This window comes from Teleopsis dalmanni, chromosome 1 (assembly GCF_002237135.1).
Source record: "Teleopsis dalmanni isolate 2A chromosome 1, ASM223713v2, whole genome shotgun sequence".
Classification (NCBI taxonomy): domain Eukaryota; kingdom Metazoa; phylum Arthropoda; class Insecta; order Diptera; family Diopsidae; genus Teleopsis; species Teleopsis dalmanni.
Window position 1 is genome coordinate 88,142,797 of NC_051846.1, and position 11,886 is coordinate 88,154,682.

General features: G+C 34.6%; 2 protein-coding genes across 2 annotated transcripts; one reads left to right on the plus strand and one right to left on the minus strand.

Moving 5' to 3' along the window:
* Positions 1 to 1,073: 1,073 nt before the first annotated feature.
* On the minus strand, positions 1,074 to 8,275 carry LOC119686604. The gene is made up of 5 exons (XM_038101105.1): positions 7,741 to 8,275; positions 7,520 to 7,682; positions 7,325 to 7,370; positions 3,279 to 3,329; positions 1,074 to 1,426 (listed from the first exon to the last, which is right to left on the minus strand). Exons 1-5 carry the CDS (start codon positions 8,273 to 8,275, stop codon positions 1,379 to 1,381), a joined length of 843 nt encoding a protein of 280 aa, XP_037957033.1. The 3' UTR covers positions 1,074 to 1,378.
* A 2,318-nt stretch (positions 8,276 to 10,593) lies between these two features.
* Positions 10,594 to 11,400, plus strand: LOC119686620 (trypsin beta-like). Its single transcript, XM_038101106.1, has one exon. It carries the CDS (start codon positions 10,594 to 10,596, stop codon positions 11,398 to 11,400), a length of 807 nt encoding a protein of 268 aa, XP_037957034.1.
* Positions 11,401 to 11,886: the final 486 nt, after the last annotated feature.

An 11,886-nucleotide genomic window follows, 5' to 3' on the forward strand; every position in this document is an offset into this window, starting at 1 on the left:
TAAGATGAAACAACCGCTGCTGATTCTGCACAGCGTTACGCAGAAACGGCCGATAAAAGTTCACCATGCCTAAGAATTGTCTAAGCTGTTTAACCGTTGCTGGCAGAGGAAAATCACGAACAGCTTGAACTTTACTCTCCGGAGGACGTAAACCCTTTGCACTAATAACGTGCCCAAGGAACTCGATCTCGGAACAGCCGAACTTACACTTGGCAAAATTCACGGTCAAACCAGTTTCTCTAAGTCGATCTAAAACCAGTCGCAAATGCATTCTGTGTTCTGCTTCATCTTTTGACGCAATTAAAATATCGTCGATGTACGCAAAAACGAAATTAAGATCACCTAGAGTCTCATTCATAAAACGCTGAAACGTCTGGGCAGCATTACGGAGACCGAAAGTCATAAAGCGAAACTCGAACAGGCCAAACGGAGTTGTAATAGCTGTCTTCGGAATGTCTGCCAGTGCAAGCGGTATCTGATGATACGCTTTCTGCAAATCTATCTTCGAAAACATAGTTTTACCATGAAGAATACTCGTCACATCATGAATGAACGGAATCGGATACCGATCAGGTTTAGTTTGCGCGTTGAGCATGCGATAATCGCCACACGGTCTCCAACTTCCATCGCCTTTGCGAACCATGTGAAGTGGACTTGCCCAACAGCTTTTCGAAGGTTGACAAATCCCTGTCTGGACTAAAAATTGGAATTCCTTCTTGGCTTCTTCAAGTTTGGCTCCAACTAAACGTCGGGGACGAGCAAATGACGGCGCACCAAATGTCTCGATGCAATGTTCAACCTTAGTAACTAAACCCATCCGATTTGCACTCATAATGCCTAAATCACGGTATTCATTAACCAGCTCAGCATAAGCTGAAACTGAACCACACACACGCACAGTATCTTCTTGAGACACAGCAGCCTTACCCTTCATCATCAAAGTCGTCTTCGAATCAACTAACCGCTTCCTTTTCAAATCCACTAACAAGTCATAGTGATTAAGGAAGTCGGCTCCAACAATAGGACAGCTAACATCCGCAATCACGAACGTCCACGGGAAATCTCTACGCAAACCCAAAGACAAAAGCAGTCGACGCTCGCCAAATGTTTGAATAGGCGTACCATTAGCGGCATATAAATTAACTGATGCAACACTGTTAGCCCTTTGCTTCCAACGACAGAACGACTTCGGTAAAACTGATATGTCCGCACCAGTATCAATGAGAAAAACGGTCGACGTGGCGGGATCTTTAATACTAAGTCGAGCTATACGAACACTAACCCCTTCTCGGCTCGACGACGTAGAAGGAGTGCCTAGTTTTTTGACTGATGAGAGCTTGCCACAAAACTACAGGGCTGCCGACAAGCATTAGCTCTATCACCAAACCTTTCGTGATACCAGCACCAATCTGGATGACTTCCTGGTCGGGAACGAGTTCGCCTACGTCTCCTCGATGACGATCGACTTTGCACCGACTCACTACGACGTAAATCCAAACGACTCAGACGCTGTTCGATTTGCTCAAGCCTTCGTAAAATCACAGCATTCTCAGAATAGGCTGGACAATCAGAGGCTGACGCTACAGCTATCTGTTGAAAATCACCCGCCTCGCAAATACGATCTGCTAATTTCGCCAGTTCTGCTAGTGCCACGTTCGATGCCTGCAGAATAGCGCGCACTTGTGGTGGCAAACGCTTCAGCCAAAGAGACTTAAGGAACTCATCGCTCACCTTGTCTTTAGCTAACGCTGTCAACTCCGTTAGCAACTGTGTTGGGCGTCTATCACCAAGTTCAACTTCTGACAACAACCGTTGAATCTTCCGCTGCTCGCTCTCACTGTACCGCTCTATGATGCAAGCCTTTAAATTAGCGTATCTTCCAGTTTCAGGAGGATGAAGCACTGCATCACTTACATCGGCGATAACACTTGACTCAATCGCTGCTACTACCGTGTTGAACTGTGTGATGTCACTCGTAATGGCAGCTACTGCGAATTGCGCCTCGATCTGAGCAAACCAAATCTCCGGTCGCTCGTGCCAAAACGGTGGCACCTTCACTGCTACACGGTTTACGACACTTCCACTATCAGAAGCCATTACTACACCTTCGTCTGCAACTGACATCACAGCTCGATAATTAGATATTTAGCTCAGAAGTTAATATTTCTAAATTTAAACTTTTTCGAAATCACGTCGGGGTCACCAATTTAGCAATGATCTGTTCACCTTGCTAATTAATAAAACTCTAAAAATTTTCAATGTTAATAAACTTTTATTCAACTTTTTACAGAGAGAAAAATCGGAACGTTCTCCTCAATCAAAACAAAAAACTTAAAAATATTTGAAATTGAATTTTACTTTTTAAATTCAATAAATGCACAGCCAACTGGGTCGCCACACTATAAAGCGTTATTGCTGAAAGTCTAAAAGTGTTATTATTCCAAATTTTGGTCACACTTCCTTTTTTAGTGATTACTCTTCGCTTTAAGATTAATACCCAATATTTTTTTCGATTCTTCAGCTACAAAATAAAATTCTCCTACAAGCTACGTGGGCTCCGTGGTATGTCATAAACAAAAATCGACACAAAGACCTAAATCTACAAACTGTTGAAGAAGCTATTTGCCAATATACACCTTAATTCCGAGAGAGACTTAAGTCGTATCCAAATCCTCATGTACGATACTTATCTTCTGCAAATTCACTTTATCGCCTTAAAAAAAATTACTCATAAATATAAATACCCTAGCTCAATAGGTTACTTGTTAGTTTTTTAAGATTCGCGAAATTATTGTCAAGTTCTATTTAGAAAGATTCAATTAATAAACCTATGAAAGCAAAAAACAAAAATTGCGTTGAGTCTCATCCACACTTTCGAAAAGCTCAACTGTTTTTTCTGCGTCAAAGCGAAGGAGTATATATATGAATCCTTTCGAAAAAACCTATATTTGGCGTCTAATTATATATATTCGAACCATATAGAAAAAATTCTAATCCAAACTTTTGTATATAAACAAAATAGAAATTTCAAATTCTCAATATTTGCGTTTTTCAGTGATCAAAATAATATCCTTGGATTTAAAATTTGAGAACTTCTAATATTAAGTAGAGTAGATCTTTAAGACAATAAAACTTAAGAGGAGATTACTTAATGCCTTTTGGTGCCACTGTAAGGTAATCGCACTTGTAATAAATACAGTCAAACTTCTATAACTCGAAGTCCAATTTTGCAAAGAAAAAGTTCGACTTATGGAGACTTCGAGTTAGAGAATTTTTTTATTTTTTATTTCTTTTATTTTTTTTTTATTTTTGTTTAATTTTTGTTTTATTATTGAAAGAAACTAGAATTATATATTAAAACATATATTTATTTATTTAAAATCAAATATAGCACAGAAGTTACAGTAAAGTAAAATAATTAAAAATTAGTGTTTGGGATTTAAATTTTTTTTTTCTTATTTTCAGTAAAAAAAGATTCCAATTTATTGCAAGTCTTATAGTGATCATCAGTTGGAGGAAGTATCATTCGTTTGTAAATAAAAATACAGAATTTGAATGAATCTTCTACTTCATTCTTGGAAGGCTGATAAACAATTACATCCACGGAACCCTCATCATCACTTTCCGTTGCGCTTAGAATTGGATCCAGTAATTTAGAGCTATAGTGCTCAATAATATCCTCATCTGTAGGAACGCATGATATACACATTTCATTGTCAAGTCCAATATAATCATTAAGAGTAGCATTGGAAGTTATTTTATTTATTTTAAATGACGCTGGCAGTTACTGGCATTTGTACAAAGAAGCAACTTAAGAAAGAAAAATTTAAACATTTGGTTTGGAAAACATGACTTCCCCTAACAACAAAATGCATTTATACTTTAAACAAAAATTCGACTTATAGAATGCACTTTCCCCATATTTCTATCGGTACGGGAAAAAATTTTGGTTCGAGTTATAAAGAAATTTGAGTTATAGAAGTTCGAGTTATGGAAGCAGAATTGTATGTAGGTAATTTGCTCTCTAAAACCTTGGTGCACCGTTTTAGGTTTGACTTATATAAAATTCGAGTTATAGAATAGAATTTTGGAAGTTATGGAAGTTTGACTGTATTAAAGTTAATACATTTTTATTTTTTTTTACTAAAACACTGTAACGACCTTTTTCCCGGCCCTATCTATAGCTGGGGTATACTCAGTGAGTATACCAGGGTTCGTTATAAGAAATTTATAAATGTGAAATAATAGAGACACTTCTGTTTAAAGTAGCGTTTATTATTTAACCAAAAAAATATAAATTAAGTTGTGGAAGGTAATAGACAGCGATGTTGAAAATGTTGTCAATGATGTGGAATGTTGTTAATGTTGTAACACTGTTGTAGCGATGTTGTAAACGGTGTAGAATGTTGTATGATGTTGATGTCAGTGGTGCGCAAGTTGCTGTCATTAGAATCGTGAAATCTGTAGTGAAAGAAATTCCAAATAGCAAAACCTAAAGAAACTCTAATAAAATATAAATCAATACCTTTGTCAGTAAAAACCAGACAAGGGTCCCTTCCTGCTATTACGCCTGGCCACGTCCGTCAGCAATTGCCAAACGCTCGTTGTCCCACACGCCTTTTGACAGTGTTTGTGACTCGTCGTCCATTCCTCCATCAGCTATGGCCAAATGGAAAACTGGATGACTAGTTAAACTACCCAACGCCAGCATAAGCCAAGCAGCAGGTAACTCAACTGGTTAAACTACCCTACGCCAGCATAAGCCAAGCAGAAGGTAATTCAACCACCATCACTTCGCTCAAACCAGTCCATCCATTCACACGGTGATCGTCAGCAATGGCCAAACGAATCAACATGTGCCTGGACCAACTAGTCCGAGCTCCCACTATCGTCCCTAACAAAATAGTTCTTACCTGTAGTGAAAGAAATTCCAAATAGAACGATTTGGCAATTTCGCTGCCCTTTTATTTGAAATTCCTTCCATTACATACAAAAACAATAATTATTTTTCAAATAAACAAAGTCCCGTAAATTTGTCAAAACAAATTTCTTATTGTTGTACGCATTGCAATCAAATTCAACAAAAATAACTGCATCACATAAAAAATGCGTGCACAATATTTTTCTTAAATTTGTTTATGCAGACAAACAAGTGAATTAATTACAACAAATTTAACTAAATTTTATTAGCGGCAAAAAATTAATCAAAACATATTTTACTTTACAGGGTCATTCGTTTATAAAAAATGTTTGTCTTTGATATGTAATTTACAGGGTCAAAAATAGGTGTTACTGCAGAAAAATTTTATTGAACATAGAAATATGTTTTATTAAGTGGATTTAAAACTCATTATAAAAAAAACTCATTATACTATTAATTAAATTTGTGAGCCTATATTTTAATGCAAAATTTGGGCCTTACAACACATTTTTCGAGCCCAAAATTTTGAAAATAAGTACAATACATACCATAAATGATACACAAATAATAAAAACCATGCAGTCAATATACAAGAAATGTTTGTATGAACACAATATACTTTGGAACTAAATTTAAACAAGGATTAGCAAACATGTCATGAGCAAATGAGAAGTATCCTTTTTTATATTTAGCAAATTGATAGGTACTGAGCATGTTTGGGTGACGTTATTGTTATGTTAAGTATACATATTATAAGGGATTCAAGGGCTGTAGTGGATATGTTACGCTGTTTGTGAAAAGGGTGGGTAATTCTTTTTAAAAACTCCTTGTTATATTAAGCTCTGTTCATTTTAACTTTGCACCGACGGTATGCACAATGCCCTCTGATAATTTCACTCTACTTTAAATGAAACGCAGTAGCCTTTTGGTGAACAAAAATAAAAAACTTTGCCATTTTTAGATAAACCCATAAACGCTTCACACCACATCACAAGCAAATTTTTCGACGCATCAATGACGAAAGGCTTTTTAAGTAGGGCAGATGCATATGGACTAGACTTTGGAAACTTCACGGCTGATTACAAATGCCTGAGTGTACAGTTATCAAATTTTACGCTTCGATTCCCAAATCCTTTTAAGATTGCACTTCACATAAAATCTGGGCTAGACTTCTCTTCCCGCCGTCCAAAATAGTGAGCACGTATAGCATCCGCAGTGTTCTAATACATTTTTTATTGTTTATTTATAAGTATATTATATATAAATTTAAAGGTATACTTAAAAAATTAAATTGTTGGTGATATCCATAGAATGGGGAAGTGTAAAATATGTGTAACTTCTTGCGTCACAAACTAAAGCATTAACAAACTAAACAAATATTGCTTTAAAAATGTTATGATTGTGCAAAAAGTCTTCAGATACTTTTCATAAAAGACTCACAAACTCACAAGATATAATTATAATAATTATTGATAGAGAAAACAAATTCTCTAACGAGAATTGAATATTTTTGATAGTCGCTACTCTAAAATCAAAACGAATTGGCAAATTAATTCCAATTTTTTGGGTTCTTCAGAGAATGAGAACGGTAGATATAAAAGAAAGTTTATTTCTCCATATCTTTTCATTCCACAAAAAATGTTCCGTTACACGGTCATAATTTTATTTTTACTAATAAGTCGCAACTTTGCGCAAAGAAATGAAACGAATTCTTTAGACGGAGCGGGAGTGATGAATTTGACATCTTTGCTTCTTACCAACGCAAGTGTTGTGATCACAAACATTCACAGAATTGTTGGAGGACGTCCGATTTCCATTCGTGAAGCTCCATATCAAGCAGCCGTTATAATGGATGGACAATTCATTTGTGGCGCTTCTATACTTTCGCGGTATTGGTTACTTACAGCAGCACATTGCGTTTATGGAACTTCTGGTAGTAAAATCGTTGTACGCGCTGGTACTCGTTATTTTCAAAATGGAGGTCAAACTAGAAATATAGTACGGGTCGTGATTAATGGCCGCTACAACCCAAATTACGCAAATAGAGATGTTGCGATGCTCAAAGTAAACAGACCGTTTTACTTTACCTCGTCCGTGCGACCAGTAAAACTTCCTTCCAAAAACAGCAGACTTCCAAAAAGATTTTTTACGAGCGGTTGGGGACTAAGGTATGAAAATGCACCAAATCCATCTAAGGTACTCAGAGGCACAACACTCGATCTAGTAAACATAAGAGCCTGTGCACGTGCTTACAAAAAAAAATCAAAAATAACAAAAAATATGATATGTGCTGCCCGACCAGGCCAGGACGATTGTCAAGGTGACTCAGGTGGTCCACTTGTTAATAATGGTGTACAGTATGGTATCGTATCTTTCGGAAAAGGCTGTGCACGACGAAAATACCCCGGTGTTTTTACAAATGTAATGCGACAAAGCAGATGGATTCGTACTGTAACAAGAATATTTTAACAATCAATTAGATATATTTAAGCCTCTTCAAGTATTAAAGAATTTTTAATTATTAACACATCTTTTACTTTAACCAACATTTTTATTACTTATTATATTTATAGTAAATTATGTAAGTTTAATTAATGCGTGTTTGAGGTTTTCTTTGATTTTATTTTATTACCATTACCGCCCAGTTTCTTGCGACCATTGATTTTACCTTTGTTTTGATTTGAGGGAATGGGCTTCGGTTTCGGTGCCTTAGTTTCCACACGAACAAATAAATCATAATTGAATTTGGTACATGCACGACCTACGAACAGAGATTTTAAAATTAAAACGAATAACATATTTTCAAATATAAACTATACCACAACATAATTCTTCCCCGCATTCAACACATGTCATCAAACGAGATTCCACAATGCCAGATTTATTTTTAACTTTCTTGACACAATTGTTAAGTGCAAACTCACGCTTATCCCGTGCCTCCGTCTTAAGCTGCAGCTTTCCCATCTCGACCATTCGACTGAAATATTCCTCATCCACTTTCGCTTTAGGCCGCAAAGTGGTTAGCATTTTCCAATCGATTGGTACTGCACACAAGTCCATAAGAACAACATCTTTCATTTCATTTGGCACTGGGTCGGCATATGCATACAATGGGTCACGTTCGCCATTACTCTTTAACAATTTCCTCATTTCCTTTTTCGGCATTTTAAAGGAAAAATCCTTATCCTTGATTTTTATTTCATCAGCACGAACTTTAATTGGGCGCATTTTGTAGTCCGGCACTTTTTCCATCAAGCGTTTGTATTCCTCCTTAGTTTGAATTACATTGCGACTTAAGTCTAAAACTGGAACAACTGATTTTTTTTTCGACAGCAAATCGTCCAATTTACTCATTTCACTATCAAAAGTAACTTTTAACTAAACTTTATTGCATTTCACAAATCCTCTGTCAGAAATTCCATATATCAAATGAGAGCATTTATTGATTAAACAAACGTTGAAACCTATAGACAAATCTGTTGAGTGAGAAATCCGGAAAGGCGGTCTCTCGCATTGCTGCATTATTGCACTTTTTCAAACTAACTTATAACTATTAGTTCGTGAGTGTTTATTTATTTTACTCGGATATGGTTTATGTTGTTGTTTAGTTTATTTAAGATAGTTACTCACAAATTACACAAAACAATAAAGATAGGAAAGGACTTTATACAATGTCTATGTACAAGTAGATTGGTCTCTGATATCTACAAGTAACGAATAAAGACATATGGAATAAGAGCTCACGCAAACTACAGATGAGGTGTAGATAACAAATACCTAAGGCCTACTATTCATAGCATTCAATAACATAAATATTCATAAGTTGAACTCTGCGCGTTGACTATTTTTGGGCTTTTGCACACCGTTCAACTGCGACACGAACTTTTGGCAGCATTTTTGACCGTTTAACTTTCAATTTTAGATTTGCCAGTAACTCTGAAAACAAACAAAACGAATTAATTATTGAAATTAGCTTACGACGGCAAATCGGTCAGCATCTACGTTTGACCCAAATACGGAAATCAGTTAAGAAGCGAGTTGTTAATGTAAATTTCCGTCGCGTCGAGGGAAGCAAGCTAAATATCTGTTTGTGAATATGACGTCACAATGGTGAACTTTATAATATATTTATGTATCAATATAAACTAGTTTTAATTAAACTATTCTTTTTTTAATCAAAACAAAAATTGTCATTAGAAGATTTTTCTAAAGATTTTTTTGTTGCAAGTTCAAAAAAAAAACTTTCAATATAATTTCTAAAAAACAGGGCTTTGAACTAGTTTTTTTCTTCTCGTTTTAGTACTGGTTCAATAAAAAAAATATGTATACAAATAGAGTTCCGGTTCATACTTCGACAAAAAAGTTTTTCGGTTTTCCGTTCAGTTCTGAGTTACTAACCTTTATCTCTTTGTATTAGAAATAAACCTTTTCTCATAATTAAAATCGTTTTATTCATAACTTTTAAAAAGAATAGTGCCGAATTTAATTATTAAAAATCCAATATAGTATTTTCAGTTCGGATCCACTTTTGGATTAAACAAACATATTCTTTCTTTTTGGTATTCAGTTCAGTTTCATTTCGAAGGGCTGTTTAAAGTCTTTTAAAAGAAATATGAGGTTTCACAAATTTGTTCCAAATACATCATCTTCTTCCTTGTTAATATAAAACCTAATATAAAACCTTAATGAAGAATATATGTTTCAACTTAAATACTAAATTGGTTGCTCAACGGAAAATCTTCCAATCGCATGTAAAGCTATCAATTCATTACATGAGCTTTATATTAGTAAGTTGGCATAACAGTATCATATAGAGATAATACCTTTTAATATTTTAATTTTAAATATTGCTACTCTGTTCGATTTGGTGCTGTTAATATTCAATATCTTGTATATTACTTAGTAATGATATTATAGTAAACCCATATATATTTTCATGTTTATTAATTCATATTATTTTTAATCCCTATTTTATTATTATTATTAAGTATATGTGTTTTATTATAAGTTAAAGAAATGAAAAACAATATTATCAAAAGTATAAAGAAATCAATTCTATTTTATTAATCGATAGTCCTATTAGATTTTAATACATCATCTTCTTCTTCTTATTTGGCACTACAGTCCAGTATGAACCTTGGCATCCCTCACGACCTGCCTCCATCTGTCCCTATCTTCTGCTACTCTCTTCCAGTTCAGTATTCAATAATACAGCATACATAGCCTATTATACGTATGACCTAGTTGGCTTCAATATGCCATGGTGTACATATTAATTAATTTTAAATAGATTTATTCATTTATTATTTCATTATTTTTACTGTTTTAAACAATATTGGAAAGGTATTATAACTTCACTTTCTTGAAGATACACAATTTGAAATACGTTTTGTTTATACACACATCTGAACACACTTGACAAGTACCGTACAGTCCTTATAGTGTTATCGAAATTCTTAAAATAAGTTTAATGTAACTTTGACTTTTGATAATAACTTTATGACATTTCCCTCGTCTTTCGAATTAAGAATTTTATGTTGTTTTCTTATTTGATGCACCATTTATTCCTAAGAGATCTATGTGTGAAAGTTGAACTAAATAAGAATTTTGAAAAATAACAAAGAAAATCATATAAAAGCCTGTAAGACAGTATTTTCTGGCATTTAGTCAAGATGAGTCGTTCTGCTTTGTGTTGCTTATTTTTTTTGCTCTGTTGGAGCATTTTTACAGACGCTAAATCGACCCGAAAGCACAGCACCAGGAATAGGCAAAGTAATAAGAGCGTTGTCATTGGCGGAAAACTAGTAGAAGAGGATGAAGCACCGTGGCAAATTGTTATTTTAAATAAACACAGGGCGGTGTGCTCTGGATCCCTATTACGTAATAATGTAGTTCTAACTGCCGCTGAATGCTTAAAAGATATTGAACCAGCTGATTTAATTATTCGTGCCGGCTCTAATCATTTTAAAACTGGAGGTCAACTACGCAAAGTACGTGAAACCGTTTATCATCCCAAATACAATGAAGGGAGTCACGCATATAATGTTGCAATGTTGAGCTTAATCCGCCCACTGAACTCTACAAAATTCAATCTACGCTATGTAAATCTTCCAGAGAGCTCCGATGAGTTCCCATCTTCAGTATCAATTTACGGATGGGGTATCGTGAAAAACAGTACTAGCTCTACTGTTACTAAACGTCTTAGACAGACGAAAGTAAAAGTCTATTCCGAAAGAAAATGCTCTGAATTTTTGGGAGATGAGAAAATGATTGAAATAGTTTTCTGCGCAGGTGATCGAATTAAGAAGGTTGATATATGCAATGACGATATCGGCAGCCCTGCAATGGGTCCAAAAAATACACAATTCGGAATAGTTTCCGAAAGTAAGGCTTGTCAGACAGATTCGCATACAACCATTTTCACAAATGTATTCTCAATAAAGCCTTGGATTATAAATACTCTAAATGCAATAAAATGATTTATTCTAAAAAATAATATAGTTATATATTTGTTTTATTTTCATTCGCAAAAAACTTAAATTATTTTGTATGTTATATTATATATGTTATTATATTATATATTATATTAAATATATGGCATATTATATATTATAGGTATATTATATATTTTTCATTTTATCTGGCGATTTTGCTCATCCAACTCGATTCCCTCGGACAGTTCCTTTGTATATAACAAACTCTCTTGTTTTTATTATTATAATAGTAAATTTATTTATCACTCGCAAAAAAGTGACGATGGCTTAGAAGGCACATAAGATAAAAAGAAGTTATCACAAAAAATGCGATGAGTTACTTGTGAAGTTATATTTTCTAACAATTTTAGAACACCGTCGTCACCAAGTCCAACATTTTTATCATGAGGTGTTGCGGCACCTCCGTAAAATATGGTTTGATACAAGTAACCAGCTGATGAGCACAAACACCAGGTTTTAAAGCTAAATCAA

Bases quoted from the DNA above. Each gene is read 5' to 3' on its own strand.
- LOC119686604 (XM_038101105.1), bottom strand. From the start codon at position 8,275: ATGAGTAAATTGGACGATTTGCTGTCGAAAAAAAAATCAGTTGTTCCA. The intron at 7,371-7,519 runs GCATTAATTAAA...TTCTTGTTACAG, and splicing joins TCAAAGAAAACCTCAAACAC to TACGAATCCATCTGCTTTGT. The intron at 3,330-7,324 runs GTATTTTCGTCG...TTTCTTTCAATA, and splicing joins ACATTTGTAAAAACACCGGG to ATAAAACAAAAATTAAACAA.
- LOC119686620 (XM_038101106.1), top strand. From the start codon at position 10,594: ATGAGTCGTTCTGCTTTGTGTTGCTTATTTTTTTTGCTCTGTTGGAGC.